This window comes from Pteropus vampyrus, unplaced genomic scaffold, assembly GCF_000151845.1.
Source record: "Pteropus vampyrus isolate Shadow unplaced genomic scaffold, Pvam_2.0 Scaffold36, whole genome shotgun sequence".
Taxonomy (NCBI): Eukaryota; Metazoa; Chordata; class Mammalia; order Chiroptera; family Pteropodidae; genus Pteropus; species Pteropus vampyrus.
Window position 1 is genome coordinate 5,109,493 of NW_011888817.1, and position 17,564 is coordinate 5,127,056.

General features: G+C 51.5%; 1 protein-coding gene across 1 annotated transcript in view; it reads right to left on the reverse strand.

Moving 5' to 3' along the window:
- The window catches only part of CRYBG2 (crystallin beta-gamma domain containing 2), a 16,909-nt gene extending 4,339 nt beyond the window's left edge, over positions 1 to 12,570 (reverse strand). The window contains exons 1-14 of the mRNA XM_011358047.2: positions 10,072 to 12,570; positions 9,604 to 9,651; positions 9,400 to 9,512; positions 9,103 to 9,232; positions 7,123 to 7,262; positions 6,188 to 6,314; positions 5,912 to 5,947; positions 5,421 to 5,557; positions 5,146 to 5,272; positions 4,751 to 4,890; positions 4,533 to 4,659; positions 4,250 to 4,282; positions 4,016 to 4,128; positions 964 to 1,093 (exon numbers count right to left, since the gene is read on the reverse strand). Coding sequence (XP_011356349.1) covers positions 964 to 1,093; positions 4,016 to 4,128; positions 4,250 to 4,282; positions 4,533 to 4,659; positions 4,751 to 4,890; positions 5,146 to 5,272; positions 5,421 to 5,557; positions 5,912 to 5,947; positions 6,188 to 6,314; positions 7,123 to 7,262; positions 9,103 to 9,232; positions 9,400 to 9,512; positions 9,604 to 9,651; positions 10,072 to 12,570 — 3,900 coding nt within the window. The remainder of the gene's footprint in view (positions 1 to 963; positions 1,094 to 4,015; positions 4,129 to 4,249; positions 4,283 to 4,532; positions 4,660 to 4,750; positions 4,891 to 5,145; positions 5,273 to 5,420; positions 5,558 to 5,911; positions 5,948 to 6,187; positions 6,315 to 7,122; positions 7,263 to 9,102; positions 9,233 to 9,399; positions 9,513 to 9,603; positions 9,652 to 10,071) is intronic.
- Positions 12,571 to 17,564: the final 4,994 nt, after the last annotated feature.

Sequence of the window (17,564 nt, forward strand, 5' to 3'; positions counted from 1 at the left end):
CTCATTATAATTTCTCAACCACTCTATGAGGTATGTGCTTAGCAGAGGAGAAACTGAGGCTGGAGAAGATTAAACCACTTGCTCAAGGCCCTAAATCTGGGCTTCAGAACCAGGTCTATCTGTCTTCAGAGCCCAGCATATAGTTATAAAAAGCTTGGGCTCAGGAGATGAGCTGCGTAAGGGAGAACCTGGCTCTGCCTGGTACCAGCTGTATGACCTGAAGCAAGTCTCATGACCTCTCTGTGCCTCAGTGTTCACATCTGGAAAAGGGAGATGGTAATAGTAACAAAGGCTATAGGGTTGTAGTAAGGATTAAACCCCTTAGCATACAGGAAGTCTTTTAAATACTGCCTGGAGCATGATGTGTGCTCAGTAAAGGCCAGACATTCTGCTCATGCAGCTGCTGCTGGCCCACCCAATCAGTCTCCAAGTCCTACAGACTTCAGATTTTTAATAAGGTTCTTGTTACTTCTCTCCATATCTTCCCTGGTCTAAGATATCATGATTTATTCTGGCTTACTATAGCGGCAACCCCACTGCCTTGCCTCCACCCACCCATTCTCCACGTGGCAGCGAAGCCATCTTTCTGTGTCACTCCTCCCTGCACAGAACCACTGCCTTAGCAGTCCGGCCCCTGTCCCCCAGCACACTCCTGAGTGCTACTCCTTCCTGTCCCGTACCACTTCTGTATCTGGACACACCACTCTGCATTGTAATCTGTATGTCAGCGTGACCACGGGTTCCTTGAAAGCGGGGCTGATTTATTTCAGTGTCTCCAGGACCTATCTCATCAGGTGCTCAATAAATCTCTAGTAACTTGAACTGGCTTTGAAGCCCTGGGGTCAGGGGGACCTGGGGTGATTCTGAAGAAGACTGGATTCAAGCCTCAACAATGAGAAGAGGCTCAGGATGCCCCCCCAGCAGCACCTCAGGGGTTGCCTGGAACTAGACAGGGACACTTACCAGGGGTACCTTCCGGAGAGAGCCCAGGACTGTGGAGGCTAGGCAGCCCATGGCCGTGAGGGTGGGGAACTCGCCCTCGGAGAGAACGTGCTGGTCACCCTCAAAGTTCTTCTCATCAAACAGGATCCAGCTGGGGAAGGGGAAGAGTGGGAGGATGTGAGTGGGTGGATATTTGAGCCTGCCCTGTCTTCAGCCTGCCCAGGCCCCCTGAGATACAGCAGAGTGGACACAGACTTGATCACGACCCCTCTGATCCAGGGGAGGTCAAGGAGGAACAGGCACTGCAGCAACAGGAACTGAGGTAAGACGTAAGAAAGGACTGACTGAAATCGTACTATTCTCATCGAGGGAAATTTGGCGATATCAAGCAAAACTCTATGCAGTTACTCAGCGATCTCATTTCTCAGAATCTATCCCAATGACCCCCTTAGAAAACATAAAATAACATATGCACAAGGACATTCATTACAGCACTGTGTGCACTAGCAGAGTGGAAGCAGCCCAAATGGCCATCAGCAGGAGATTGGTCGAATGCACTAAAAATATGGAGTATAATATAGCAGTAAAAGGGAATGAGAAACAGCTCTTAAAGAGATATAAAGTGACTTTGTATGCTTTGTTTTAAAAACAGATATAATTCATACGACACAAAATTCACTTTTAAAGTGTATATAATTCAGTGGCCTTTAGTATATTCACCAGGTTCTAGTACGCTTCTTTTTGTGTAAGAACATGAGGGAGGAGGAAAACAAAATATATTTGGTTTCTATAGTTATATGTAAGTCTTTAATGAGTGTATATTTGCTTACGTCTTCCAAAAAAAATGGACGAATAAACCAACTGCTAAAAAAATAAAATAAAAATCACGTATAGGAGGAAGGAAAAAGGACAGAGATGGAAACTAAGTTGTTTAAGACTTGACTTTGGAACTGCTAAGGACTGAATGTATCTCCCCAAAATTCACATGTTAAAGCCCTACCCTCAAATAATGGCCTTTGGGAGGTAATTAGGTCATGAAGGCAGAGCCCCCATGATGGGATTAGTGTACTTGTAAGAAGAGGAAGAGGTAAGAGCTCTCTCTCCACCATGTGGGGTGACAGCAAGAAGGCGGCCGGCTGCCAGCAGGGAAGATGACCCTGACCATGGAGCCAAACTGGCCAGCCCTTGATCTTGGACTTCCCAGCCTCCAGAACTGTGAGAAAATAAATTTCTGTTGTTTAAGTCATGCAGTATATGGCATTTTGTTACAGCAGCCCACGCTAAGACAGGAACACTGTAAATATTTTATGTAATTAAAAAATGTTAAAATAAAAATAAAAAATATTCCTAAAAATTAAAATAAAATAGAATAAACAAATCTGTGTATCAGGTTGATGGCATAACCGCACAGAAAAACCACACATTATTTCAAATGTCTTAAAAACACAATATTTTGAACTGTACATACCAAATGGGATGTAGGTGAATGTCCTGAGGACAAAAAGAACCACAGAGAAACCTCAAACAGCATTCACTGGGTTTTACTGTTAGTAGTAATATTAGTATTATAATTTTGAAACACCTCACAGGCAGATTTTTTGTCTCTAAATACCATTTCCCACTAAAAAGAACCAGAGTTCCTCAGGAAATGGCCAATTCCAAGTTTGGACAAAAAAATGCAAAATTATCCTGGAGCATCTAATTGTACCAGAAAAATAAGCAAATTATATATTAAAAAAAAAGACTGAGGTCATGTCAAAAGGACCTAGGAGGCAATTTGAAGGGGCTCCCATTTGCCAAAGATGGAACAATTTGAGTACACAAAAGAACCATGACTCCAATGTACTGAAGCATTACAAATTCATAAAAATCCATGAGTTCATAACAATACTTTAAAAAAAATCTTCATTGGTCAGCTTTGGAGGTTGTTATGGCACCAATTCAGAAATTATTCTGAAAACTGATCAGGAGAAAGGGGCAAACATTGATCCTTGGGAAAGATAAAATGCCTTTTTTTTTGTATAAAGTATTTCAGATAAATAGTTGAAAAGGAAAATTATTCTTTGTAGAAGTATTTCTGCTAATATGTGTAGAAGGAATAACAAATTTTAGAAAATCACCATTTTGTAACTTCTAAAGAAGTAACAGATGTAGGCAATTATCATCGATGGATATAAAACCATTAGATGAACAGTAAACGGGACTCTTATGATGTAGAGATTTTAATATCATTAAAAGTGGGACAAGCAGACACAAGCCTCTTGATGTGATTCAGTAAGAAGTAAACAGCACCACCTATATAGTCTCTTGCCAACAAAACAAAATACCCTCCATCTCATCAAGCCTCTAGATCTACCAGTTTACAGGAAATATGGGACGCAGAGGAACAAGTTAAAAGACACCACCAGGAAGCAGTAGCCAAATACAGAAGATGGCAAATTCACAGGGCAAATTACTGAGTTTCTTCGAAAAAATAAGTGGTATATAACAGAGAAAGGGAGGCATGTGTACACCAGAGACCAAACTGACCAAATGCAGTGCGTGGACCTTGTTTGGATCCTGAGAAAAACAAACCGATTTTACAAAAGCATTTTTTGAGACAATAGAAATTTGAACATGGACTGGGATTAGGTAACATTAATAAATTATTAATTTTATTAGATGTAATAATAACTTGTGGCTATGTGTGCCTGTGTGTGGAGGGTCCTTTCTTATCAGAGATACACATTGAAATATTTACCTGTGAAATTTTATGTTGAGTCAGGGATTTTAAATACACTAAAAAAAAAAACCAAGACTGGGGTTCTTTATACTATATTTTCTACAAGTTTTACATTTTCTATTAAAGTTTTCCATTAAAACTTTGCTTTATTTTAAAATTTAATGTTTCGGGACAGAATAGCTCATTTCAAGGCAGCCAGAGTAAGGAAATCATTTGGAAGAAAGACTGTTTCTGCAGCCTTGACTTTCATACTGAGTTAAGCACTTCAGAGCAGGTGTGCCCCGCCTCCCCCCACCCCTCCCCCGGCCCCCTCTCCCGCACCTCTGAGCCTCCCCTCCCTTACGTCCTCACCTGCCGCCGTGGACTCGGCAGGACTGGGGCTGGAAGGAGGCGGGAAAAGAGGTCTGGTCATTCTCGAATGAGATGTGGTCTCCCAAGAAGTTGGGGCCCGAGAAAAGCTGAATCTGGGGCCAGAGACAGGAATAAATAAGTGCAGGAGGGCTATGGAGTGAGCCAGAATGATTGGGGAAAAGGGGGAGAGATTTGAAATGAGTGGAGAGACATAAGTCCCCACCAGCTCCTTACCTTTGAGACAAAGTGCAGATTGTGCTCCCCAACCTGAAGAGAGGAACCAGTTTCGAAACTTAAGGAGTGTATCGGCCGCTAGCCTCAGTTCCTCTGCTTTTCAATATTCCCGCCCTTAATTGTAGCTCTCGCAGAGTTTAGGTCGGTATTAGATCCGTCCCTCCCAGAGGCCCCGCCCCCGCAAGCTCCTGTCCGCGTCCTAGTCCCACTCTCCTACGGTGGGCTTATCCCAGACTCCAAGCCCCGCCCTCCGGAGGCTCAGTCCGGGGCGGCCCGCACGCACCTGCAGGACCGGCTGCAGCGAGGCGAGGGCGCTGTTGCCCGCTCCCCAGTCTTCGCAGTTGCGGTACACGCCCTTCTCCAGCACGTACTGTTCGCCGGAGAAGCCCACCTCCTGATAGGCCACCCACCTGCAGGAAGGGCGGGGCGCGGGTCAGCGGGGTGGAGCCGGCACCTACGCTGGAACCACCCGGGTCCCACCCCGCTCCCGGGGTCACTCACACGCCGCTGAGCACGTGGATAGCCTGCGTGTGCGGGCCGTGTCGCGCCAGCTCCAAGTCCGGCAGTGCCTCGCTCACTTCTACGCCGTGCCCCTCGAAGTCCATGGCCTCAAACAGCACCACGGCCGGGTCCGCAAAGTCCTGGGCCCCAGGGACAGTCAGGTTTTCCCCGCCCATCAACAGAAACCCCTGAGAGTGCCCAGACCCCTGGGAGGCAGCCCACCAGGGGACTTTGGGGTGAGGTGATCAGTGTGGCCTGGGGAGGAGCAGCAGCAGGGAGAAAGGCTAGACCTCAGGGAACACTGATAGAGCACAAATTCTTCCCCTTAACAAATTGTACCACCGGAGTATGGCTGTGGCCAGAGGCAGAGGGATGGACCACTTGTCCTTGCTTACCGTCCGGATGACCCGCAGGGAGGTCAGCGTCTCATCATAGCCCCCCCAGTGTGACCAGTCAGCATATTCGCCCTCCTCCAGCAGATACTGGTGGCCCCGGAAGCCCTCCTTCTCATAGCCTACCCAGCTGTGGGAAAACAGAGACACTCAGTCACAAGAGACCCCTGGATGTGTAAGACAGCTGCCCCCACCCCTAGGCAACCCAGATCACTCCCCACCCCCAAGGTAGAGGCCAGAGGGGAGATATGGTAGAAGGAAGGGTCCTGAGTCCTCACCAGCCACCAAGAACTTGCAGGGACCCCACGGAAGCCAGGTGGGGGCTGTGGCTGTCCTCTGGCTGCTGAAGGTTGTAGATGTCTCTGCTCACTTCCCAGCTCCGGCCTTGAAAGCCTGGGGCTTCATACACCACAGCCTGGGGGAAAGGGGTAGTTGGGTTGGTGGGGAGTGATCTGGACCCAACAGCACCCAGCCAGCCCAAGATGGCTCTGTCCAGCACCAGCCCAGAGCTAGATAAGCCCTCCCACTCCCTCACTGAGCCCCCCTCCCCCAACCTCCCACACCCACCCTTACTTAACTCCTGTCTCTTTTCTGACCTAGTAGTTGCATATCAAAAGCCAGTTCCCAGTGAGCCTGTTGGGTTCCACCCTCCCAGACCCAGTTTCTGACCCTTGGAGCCCTCTTCTCCCATCTTCTAGTCAGGCTGAGATAGCCACACATACACACCTCACCCAAAGGCCCTCTTTGACCCTGAAGCCTCAACTCTTACCTTGGGCTCCCCTGGCTTCTCCACTCTTGGGCAGCCCTATAAAGGAGACAGAGCTGAGACACTGGCCCAGAGGTAGGGAAAGGCAGATGGGGCTGGTGACCTAGGATTTACTTGATCCTGAGATCCTTAAAAATGGCCAACCCCATATCCTCCCTATCTGCCACCCCTTGAGCGAATCCACCCTCTCTTTCAATCCTGTTCCGAGAAGGAGCTCCCAGGTCCTGCCTCTTTCCCCAGACTGCAGGACAAGGCTACCTAAGACCACCTACTCCTTACCAATCTCATGGGCTTCAGGGAACCCACGCTGGAGTTTGATGTACCCCAGGCCTCTGAGGTGGGGTACTCTCCAGGCTCCAAGATGCAGGGAGTGTCTTCAAAGAAAGGTTTGGGGTACAGCAGCCACCTGGAGAGGAGGGGAGGCAGAGAGGCAGCTGCTCCCCAGATGCTCAGGACACAGATTGGTGAATGGAAGAGAAGGTTTGGAGCGGAGGAGGTTTGCGGGGAGAGGCCCCTGGCATGTGGACTCTGGAGAACATTTCAGGCACCCATAATCTCCTTTAGCAGCTACTCCATCAGTCTCCCTTCCCCTGGCCTGGCCCCACACAGCAATTGGAGAGTTTTTTCTAGTACACATACCTTCCTGAACACCCCTAGTAGTTCCCAGTTAGCCTCACAATACAGCACAGCTGCACTAGAGGCCCTTCGGTCTGTCCCCCTGCCTTCCTGCTGGGCCTCACATCTCCTCACTTGCTGCTTTCTTTGGCCAGACTGAAGTTTCAAAGCAAGATGTCTCATCTCTGGGTCTTTGCAGGTGTTGTTTCTTCTGCTAGATATAGTCTTTTCCCCATTCATTCAATTAACAAATATTTAGGGGCATCTACCCTGTGCCAGGCTCTGCTTCAGGCATCAGTGATACAGTAGTGAACAAAGCATACAAATCCCTGCCATCAGGGAACTTATTTTCTTCTGGAGCCAACTCATCCCAGCTGAGGAGTCTCCCCCTCTAGGAAGGTTTCTCTGACCTCAGGCTGGTTTGGTGCTTTTCTGTGTTCCCACAGCTCCGTGCTCCCCCGCCCTGGAACTCTGGAATGCCACCGTCTGCTTACTTGTCTGTCCCCACCAGTAGACTGTGAACTTCTTGAGGGCAGGGACTGTGTCATGTCAGCACAGTGAATATTAAATGAAGGGATTCCAGAATATCCCAGACTCACAGTCCTGCAGAGACAGTGGCAGATGACACCTGTAGCGGCCTCCCCAGGCTCTGGGGGTCCTCCAAGGCCTCAGTTAGCTTCACTTGCTCCCCTTTGAAACCCTCCTCAGAGTACAGGCTGATTTCCGAGGTAATATAGTTCTGTGGGAGAGGGGTGGAAAAATAAAGTGTAACAAAAACCCCTCAGAGACTACCCCAGCCTGCATCTGCTTCTCCAAGTCTGTCCAGCAGGGTTTCAGGGGGCTTCTGGGAAACCTTTGTGGCCATCTCCCCCGGGTCCAGGAGGATGACTGGGGTGTTCTCTCAAGGTCAGCCAAACAAGCCCAAGACCAAAGACCATGCTGGTTCCGCACTAGACCTTCAGGAGACCAAAGTTCCTAGCAGATACCTGCCTAGTGCCACGTATTTTTCCTTGCTTCTGGGCAGCCTGACTTCCAGCCTGGTGGAGGGATGGGTGGGATGGACAGCTGCTTCCTGAGGTCTAACTTTGACCCTCCCTTTATGTATAATTCCTGACCCTGTCCAGGCTTGGCTCCATCCGCACCTCATCCCAGGAAGCAGCAGACCCTCTGCATTCTGGGTATTTCTTCCTCACCAAGACTATTTTCATTCACTTATTCCATCAGATGCTTTATGAAGTGTCGACTGAGTGCAAGACACAGTGCTAAGGGTATGTCCTACCCCATCTCACTTAGTCCTCCCATTGGGAGTTATTACTCCATTCACAGACTAGGAAAGTGAGGCTTGGTGAAGTGAAGTGGCCTGAGGGCACACAGTCTGTAAGTAGCAGGGCCAAAAATAGAGCAGTTTAGTTTTTGTTCACCATAGCAACCCAGTACCTCCCATGTGCCTGGAACACAGTAGGTGCCCAGTCAATGCTGAATGAATCAAATGAATCTGGGTTCACCTGACTTCAAAGTCCTTGTTTTCCTCTTGTACTTTGTTATCTCCCACACAAAGATGAATTTATCGTGAGAAGCTCACAATAAACTGTCCACAAACATTTGTGTGTTTCTGGAGAGGCTTTGAAAATTATTTCCCTTTTTATATGGCTGGGCCACTGTCCTAGTTAAGACTCGTCATCTCTTGTCCTCTCTTACCAGGGGGATTGCAACAGCTCTGGACTCGGAGTTATTCCTCCTTTCATTAAAAACCAAACCAAACCAAACATCCATCTGCCCTGTTTTCTCCCTAGTGGCCAACATGATTTTGTCAAGCTTCATTTCTGTAGTTTGTAAATTGGTGTTATGAAAACAGTGGTTTTTTTCCCAATTTACAGACATGAAACTATAAAATTGACTATGCTTTTTCAAACCACGCCTCCCTCCCTCAAATTCAGAGGTGTGCCTTAGCTGGAAATCCCAGACGTTCCCGGTCTTCCTGCCTCTGGGATCCCCATCCAGTCTTTTTATCTCCTGTCAGCCAGAGGGATGTGTTTCTAAACTCCTAATCTGATTATATGGCTTTCCTCCTGCAAACCCCACCCTGATACCCTAGTTTGACCCTGAGTCCTGCAGGGCAGAGAGCAGGTCTCCCTGCCAAACCCTCATTGTTTGGCATGGTGGCTGGCACACAACAGACATCAACGAGCATCCTTGAGCCAATGAATGAACAAACATCTGAGGCACCTTTGAGCCTGGGCCCTGGGAGTGAGTGAGCACCCACATCCACCCCCAACTATTTCTGCTGTTCTAACTGAATCCTTTTCCAGCACCAGCTCGAACTTTCCCAAGCTGCTTTCCCAAGCTAGGGCTTGGCCTCTGCCTGGCCCCTGCCTCCCCAAGCCAGGCTGAGCACTCCCCAGTCAGCTCCAAGGTCAGGAATCTATAGGTTAATTCATAATATATCCCCCTTCAGCCCCCTACTCCATATGCTCTCTCCCAGAGATTCCAACTCTAGCAACCTGAGGCTGTCTCCCTTCTCAGGGCCCCTGGCCCAGGGTAGAAAAAGCAGCATCCGCCCCACACCCTGGCCTACTCACTCGGACAACCCTCCTCAGGGAGCCGATGCCTTGGGTACTCCACGCTGGCCCTGAGGCTCCGAGCTCCACATCTCCTTCAGGCAGAATCAGCTTCTGGCCCCGGAACTCCGGCTCTTCATACAGCAGCCAGCTGTGGGCACAGAAACCCAGGATCACTGGGTGAGAGAGGATGTACCCACAAAACAGGGTCTCTGGGGAGCTGAAGGGGTTTCTGCCACTCGGCCTGGGTACGTCTCATTGTCCTCACTGCCCCAGGTTCACAAGCAGGCCGTCTCTCCCTGAGCACTCTGCACTCACCAGCCTCGAACCACCCTTATGGAGGCCACGTGGGCCCAGCTGGAGGCATCGGCAGTGTCTTCCCAAACCTCCCTGCTGCTGCCTTGGCAGCCGGGCTCCGAGAAGAGGATCATCTGGAGAAGGCACAGAGGGGGTCCTCAAGCTCTGTCCCCAGGCTGCCACCTCCTGCTACCCCCCACACATACTTGCCTCCCGCCCCCCTACCTTTCCAGGCCTGGTATTCAGTTTGCCCTGGGTCTTCGATGCTGGACTCTGGAATGGAGGCGGTGGTAAGAAGTCTTATAGGGTTGTCTCCTTACTGCCTCCCACCACTCCAAGCATCTCACATCCCTTCTATTGGCCTCCACCCCTACGGAGGATGCCATACTTGTCCCCAGCCACCAGGGGCCTCATCATGCAGTCCAAGGAGCTCAGTTCCTTTTGCTCCCTTTCCCCAGCTTCCAAGAGATCGGAGCCACTGAGCCCTTTGGAATCCACAGTGCAAATCCCCTGTTGTTTGGACAGGGAGACTGAGGCCCAGAGAGATGTAGCTTACACAGGGTCACACTGAACCAGACCTCAGGTCCAAACCTCGGGCCTGTGGAGACTCTTCCTCCCAGAATCATGATCCTCACACCATCCAAACCTGGTGAGGCCAGGCACCCTCCCTTGCCCACCCAAGGCCTGACTCACCCAGCCCTCAGGGGGCCTGGTACATGTGGGCTTCTCTGGTGGTGGCCTTTCACTGCAGAGCAGGGGCAGCTGTCCTGGCACCTTCCTGAGACCTGGTGCCCCGTGGGGGGCCAGAGCAGATAGTTTTGTGCCCAGTGGTTCCAGACCACCAAAGAGAAGGCTGCCTCCAAGACGGGAAGTGGGCCTGCTGCCCACCTGCCACTCTGACTCTGAGTGGGGGCCCTTAGCATCTGTGACATGCTTCTTCATCATCTCCAGAGGAGAGTAAGAGGGCTGGGGGGGCCGGGTCGGGCGGGAGTCCCAGGAGAGGCTGGGCCCAGCTTTCTCCTTCCTGCGCTGGAGCTTCTCGTCATCGCTCAGGTAGGGGTTCTCTGGCTCCTCCTCCTCCTCCTCCTCTTCTTCTTCCGGTGTGGGCACCTCCTGGGGGCTGTGTTCCAGCACCCATGGTCCAGGCTGGTCCTCCTCAATGGCAGGCAGCGTGGCATACATGGCCAGGTAAGAAGAGCGGGGGGCTCGTGGCAACCGGTGAGTGTGGAGGATCTTGGGGGGCTCCATGCTCCGCAGGGTATCCAAGAAAATCTCCAGGTCAGCCGCCAGGGCCACCTCCTCCTCCCTCGATGGCTCTGGGACCACCTTGCCCTCAGTGGAGTCAGGAACAAGCTGGGACTCCAGGCTGGCCTCTGCTCCCATCGGCACTGGGGCAGGGGGACCCCCTGGGCTGGGGGGCATCTTGCCCACTGAGGAGGGAGCTGGGAGAACAGCAGGGTCCTGGACAACCACTTTCTCAGTGGAAAATGGGGCAGCAGAAGCACTAGGGCCCTGGACCACCTCTTTTGAGGTGGAAGATGAGATGGGGCTCCCTTCAGGTCTCTGGACAACCTCATCCTTCTGAGGGAGTGGGATAGCAGGAGCAGTCAGGTCTTGAATAGACACTTCTTTGGTGAGGAAAGGGACAAGGCTGCCTTCAATGCCCTGGACAGCCTCTTTCTCGGTGCTAGGCTTGCCTTCTGGGCTCTGAACAACCTTGGTTGGTTTGGGGGACGAAGCAGCAGGAGCACTAGGACCCTGCACAGCCTCTTTCTGGATGGAGGATGGTTCGGCAGGAAAATCAGAGCTCTGCACTATCTCTTTCTGGGTAAGGGAGAAGATAGGGACATTTTCAGAGTCCTGAACAACCTTATTCCTTGGGGAAGATGGAGCAGAAAGATTTCCTGGGCTGGGGACAGCCTTCCTTCTTGTAGAGGATGGAGCAAGAGGTTGTCCAGGGACCATATCAGGGACCATAACAACCTCACTCCTTACCATGGGATCTGTGAGCCCTTCCCTTTTTACAGAGGGCAGGGCCTGGGGTTCCCTGGGATCAAGAGTGAGCTGAGCTCTGGGGTGAGTAGGCACCATAGGCTGCTCAGGGGGGTGGACTAGGCCCAGGGAGGGGGTGTGGGTCTGGAGTCTGGGAGAGGAGGGCACTGGTACGTGGTCCTGAGAGGTCTGGAGAGGGAGCTGCGTGGGGCTGGAGGCTCCCTGCACCCTTGGGACCTCATGGGCCCTAGCAACCAGGGCTCGGCCCTGGTCTTGATCTAGGCAAGCGGCAGGGACATCCTCGTTCTGAGGTGGGTGGGCACATTCTGAGATGCCTGCAGGGGCCAGGGCAGATCTGTCTTTTGGCTGCACTGACTCCATCTCAGGCAGCTGCCCCAGGGCTGTGCTCTCTGTACTGCCCAGACCTGGACTCCTCAGCACAGCAGCCATGAGCCTGGGAAGCCGGCTGGCCGGTGGGCTTCGCTCAGTAGGCACTAGGCTACTGAGCAACTCCCGGGCCTGACTTTGGCCTGGCGAGCCCTCAGTTCTGGGGCTCACCACCACTGTATGGACCGTGCGCACAGCACTGCGGCCCCTTGGCAGAGCCTTGCCAGGGAGTGATGGCTCCAAGGTCACAGAGCTGCTCACCCGTCGGTCCACGTGTCCTCCCACCACCACAGTGGTCCTTACAGTGCGTGTCACCTGCCGTTCTTCAAGGCCCACACCTGGGTGGGGGCTCGGTTCACGGGGCCCAGGCAAAGGCACCGAAAACTCAGTCCTGGCCGTGGCTCCCAGGCTTGATGGCTCAGACCTGGGGTCTTGGGGGCTGCCATTGCCCTGGTCCACAGCCTCTTTCAGCCTCCCCAGCAGCCTTTTCTCCCTGTGGGGTAATGTGTACTTCCTGGAGAAAATAGGCCCATGGCTCTGGAAGCTCTTGGAGCCAGCCCCTCCCTGGGGGCCTTGGTGATTCACAGTCTCTTCTTTCTGTGCAGCAAAGCCATTGACATTCTCTCCATGGTTGCTGTGATCGCAATCGCACGTGTCCTCCCGGGGGGCTTGCATCCGGGACCCTGACACCAGGGACACCTTGTGAAAACGGTGTCTGATTTCCTCCTGGGCAGGAGGCCGCTGTCGCCATGTCAGCCTGGTACTCACCACTCGGGCCTCACCCTGAGCCGGGGGCCCTCCTGCCTCCTCCATGTTGGGCCCCGGCAACCTGTTCTGAAGCATCCTTTGTTCACTGTGGCCCAGCTCCCTGCAGACGGTGCCAGGAAGGAGAGAGACAGGGTCAGAGTAGTAAGTGTGGCTCTTTATAGTGCAGAATAACTACTCCTGCTGAGGTCAGCCTGGGTAACCTCAAGCGAATCATTTGATCTTTGGGGCCTTTGTTTCTTCATCTGTAAAATGGGCATGATACTCTCAGCTCTCCCACTCCTCTCCCCACTTTCAGGTGATCCCCTATGCCAGGGTCCTTCCAGGGATGAAGCTGAAGCCTGAGCCTGGAAAAAGAGGGAAGGGAGAGAGCAGAAAGGCAAATGGTCTGACCCCATCGGCCTACGGACAGGGCTTGGGCTCTGTCCAAGGAGCCCTGGATCTAGTCCTCCGGGAGCCCAAAACTAGAAAGCTGAAAACCTGTCAGCTGTTCTGCCCCTGTTCCTGCCATTATAAAATGGGTTTTGGCCTCAAACAAAGGTAGGTTTCCCCTGGCCTTGTCACTCGCTAGCGGGATGACCCTGGGCAGGGCACTCCTCCCTTCAAGCTTCAGGGTTCCCAGTCACAAAACTGTAATAATAAGAGTATTTGGTTCATAGGGTTATCGTCAGGATCCAATAAGTGAGAAAGAACAAAAACTCGCCTTATAAACTGAAATGCTGGCTCATAAACTTCATACTGTCTCCTTGGAGAATTGTGACCAAACACCAGCAAGTGTGCACACGTGTGCATTAGCATGAGCACATGGTGTGACTGCTAGAGCATATGTGTATGTCAGCAGGCATCTGTGGGTCTGGATGAAGCCCCTCGGGACCCAGCGCTTCGAACTTGAATGCACTTTCTCTCAATTCTCTCCTCTGTGATTATTTCCCCCATCGTACAGATGAAAAAACCAAGGGTCAGAAAAGAGGAGTGGCTGGCCCAGGTGATGCAGCCGTCAAGCTGCCAAGCTGGGCTTTGAATTCATATCTGAATCCATATCCAGGCATCTTCCCTCTTGCACCTGAGGCCAAGGCTCTGAGCTCATTCCTGGGGTCCTCTCCCTCTCAACTTCACTCTTTTTAGGGGTAGGGTTATTTCTTTTCTGACTGTCCTTGATCCTTCTGGGTCTCCATTACCTCCTTTACTAAACAGGGAATAGTAATAACTGTTTGAGAAGACCTTTAAGCTCCCTAGAAACTTTCCAGTCAGTCTCTGTTTTGATAGTAACAACAACAACAACAACAGCAATTTGTTGAGGGCTTACTCTGTGCCAAACGCCATGCTAAATGCTTTACGTGCATTGTCTCATGGAATCCTCAAAAGAATCCTATGCATTTGATACCTCATAAAGAATAAATTATTAATGAATTATAAACAAACATTCCCATTTTGAAGAGGAAGGGGGAAAAGGGCTCAGAGAGGTTAAGAAATTTGTCCAGAGTCACACAGTAGCAGAGGCAAGATTTGAATCTTAGCCCTAAGTGGTTAATTACCATACTAAATTTCCTAATGTATTTACCTGGTAAATTGAGACTCTATGATTTGGAAGTTTACTTTTAAACGGGGCCACAGCAGTCCTGGAGGGGCCATCCCGCCCCCACTATGACTTCCAGGCTGCACTGACAAGGGCGATCCTATTCTCAAACCCAAAGACCCAAGAGGTCAGCCTGTTTACCCCCAGCTTCAGTTCCAGCCTGTCTTCAGATCTGTTCCTCCTCTCATGAGGCAGCACCCATACCCTGATAAGGGAAGTTAAGGCCAAAAATGGACCCATGCCCACAACTGCCCTCTCTCATCTCTATCACCCTCCCCCTTAAGAAGATGGTGGAACCCAGAACTCTGACCTTGCCCTGTGGCTCCAGCAATGACTCAGGTTTTATGAGGGGCAGAGATGAAAGAGGCTGAGGCCCAAGGAAGCCTGACCTGACTCGGGACTCACTGTGGCTATGACAGCATGTAGCCTGGCCCAGGACAGAGTCTGAGTGGCTCCAGAAAAGGCTTGTGTATGGGGAAGGTGGGGGGCCCAAATCTTTTCCCTAGGCCAGAATTCCAGAGAGCAGGACATAATCAGACACCTGAGGCCCTGGAGTGCAGCCCTTCGCCAAGGCCCTGACCCTCTCCCCTGTCCTCACTGAGGAGCCCCCTTTATTCCAACAGAGCCCCTGTTCTCACTGGGACTCCCCCTCATGGAGCTTCCCTCCCTTGCTGAGCCCCCAAGTCTCCCCTCCACTTCTGAATAACCTTAATAACAAGGTTATTTGCTAAGATTTCCAGTCCCTGGTGGTGTTAATAGTAAAGGGCAAGGTCTGGATTCTAAGTCATTCATTCATTCACTCATTCACTTATTCAATGCTAATTGTGTTAGGTGATGCCCTACACCCTGGTTAGGTTCATCCAAAGCCAACTTTCCCATGAAGGTGGTATCCTAGGAGTCCAGGGGTCAAAGAATTAGACATACAAGCAGGAACCACATTTGGAAGGCCCTATAGGCTTTGGCAAAGCAACAGGAGAGCAGCTTCCAAGAAAGCTATTGATAATCAGATCAGATATTGTCAGGAACCTCCCAACGATCAGAAAGCAATGCCTCTTTCAACCCAACCCTACCCCTGGACAACACCCCTGACAGTCAGTCATTCCATAAATATGTGATCATTCACTTCTGCTTGCATACCTCTAGGGACAGGGAGGTCACCAGTTGAGAGTTGACCTGTCTGAATCTTGGACAGTCACGACTGCTAAAATGTTCTTCAAATGATGCTGGAATCCGCCTGCCTATATAGCTCCCCCTTTTTGTCCTTGCTCCGAAGACACACCCCAGAGAGCCAGGATGCTTTTCCTTGGCCAGCAGAAGTGCCCATTCCGAGAGCAGTCTCTTCTTCAAGGCCCACTTCAGAAGTGGATTTGTTGGCAGAGTAACCTGTGACCTCCAAATAAAGTGTATAGAGCCAGCAAGGGAGAGGCTGAGGAAGGGGCGGGGGGAGTGTGGGAAAGAGCTCTATCTAACCCAACAAGTCCTGGATTCTCCCCGCTTACCCATGAGTCACCCTCAAACTAGGCCAAACCAGTCCATAGGCTCACATGCCCACAAACACATGCTGCATCACACAGGCACACGCTGACACATGGACAGACCCCTGCACAGACCCACAGAGTTGAACAGGCACAAAAACATATACGGACACTTATGTAGACTACACAGTCAGACATACAAACACACACAGAGTAAGAGTTACACACACTCAGAGACACAGCGACACACAGAACACACACACAATGACACAAGCACACATTCACAATACACGCACACAGTCAATTCGCGGCTCCAAGTCCTCCTCCTCTTGAAATTTGCCTGCACTTGAACATAGACGCACACTCTTGGATGCAAACACATTCTCACGTGCAGATCCAACTGTGTCCTACCTCTCTCCCCGCTATATTTGCCAATCCTGCACCCAGAGCCCTAGGGACATAAAACAATAGGGTCCCTAGAGGTCCACTTCCTCCTAAGTGAGCTCTAACCTCCAGCCAGAGTCTGTCATTATCCGCCTGTGCCCAAAAGAGCCAGGGGGTGGCAGGTAGATCCCCAGTCCCCCCAGCAAAACCTACTGCTTCTTTTGCCCCTCTCCAAGGTCTGCTTCCTCCACCACCTTCCCTCTCTCAGCCCTTCTTTCCCAGCTGGGGCACCCAGGTAGGTCTCAGTCAGTCCGGGTCCCACATTCCCTCTTCCTCGACACAAGATCAGGTATTTTGACTCCTGCCCAGAGGCCTGGGCATTTCTGATGCTGCCTCTACTAGCACAGTGCTGCCAAACTCACCTCCACAGGGTCACAGAAAATCTTGGAATTTGTACAACAAGGACACTCAGCCTCTCTGCACTGAGCCAATGAGACCTCTGTGAGAGGCAGGGTAGAGAAGTGGTTAGAGCACAGGCAACCACGTTCAAATTGTGGCCCCTTCACTTTCTAGTTGACTTTGGGCAAATGGTGTAACTTCTCTGAGCCTATTATAACCTTGGGGTGCAAAGCAGGATTAGTCCTATTCCATGGGTCTGTTGTGAGGATTAAATAGGATTATTAAATTAGAAAACAAACCACAAATGACGGCCACCACCATCATCATTAGGAACTTTTCAGAGCCCTGTTTGAGGCCCAGTGCCCCTTCCTAGTGGTCCTAGAGAGGTCCCATGTTCACCCCTCCTCAGTGAGGTTTAGGGGACCCACCTTTTCACCTCTGAGCCCACTAAACAGATTTGGGAGAGTCATTTCAACACAAATAAAAACCAAGGTTTGAGAATCTTGGTGCCTATTCCTTGGCGCCGACACAGAGCCAGATGGGGTAATTATTGCTGTGACTGAGGCATTATTAATAAGCATCCCTGCTATTTTGGCCACCTAGTTCTCTGGAGTTCAAAGCATGATCATGTAACCACCTTCAGCTGCCAAATCTACTCCAACACAAGGCCCAGAGAGTTTAAGCAACTTGCCCCAGGACACTCAGCACTTTGGTTGGGTGCCTATTCCCAGGCAGGGTCTGTGGTCTCCTGAACAGAACCAGAGGGTAATGGATATTGCTGAGGAGAAGGTGGCCCTCCCTCATCCTCTCTATGACAGGATGTTCCCCTCCTCAGGTGAACGAGGGAGGAGAGCAGCAGTGGGCTCCGAGGGGTAGGCCGTGGGTGAGAGGAGGGAGAGGAAGGCAGGCTAGGTAGACAGAGGTTGGCAGAGTCTGCTCGCAAATGAATGGGCCCGGAGTTGAAGAAGTCTGGAGACAAGGCAGAGACCCCAGAGAGGCAGCCGGGCCAGTTTCTCCTCCCACCCTTGCCCTACATGGGGACCGACCTGTGACCTGTACTCACCGTCTGTGTGGGAACTCAGGTGTCCAGCGGGCCTGGAGCTCCTGCCTCTGGGCCGGGCTCTCCTGAGGTGGTGGGGCCCTTAGCCTGGGCTCCTGGGGCGGGTCAGTCAGGCACCCCGTGATGGGGCGGGGCCCTGGGGGAGGAC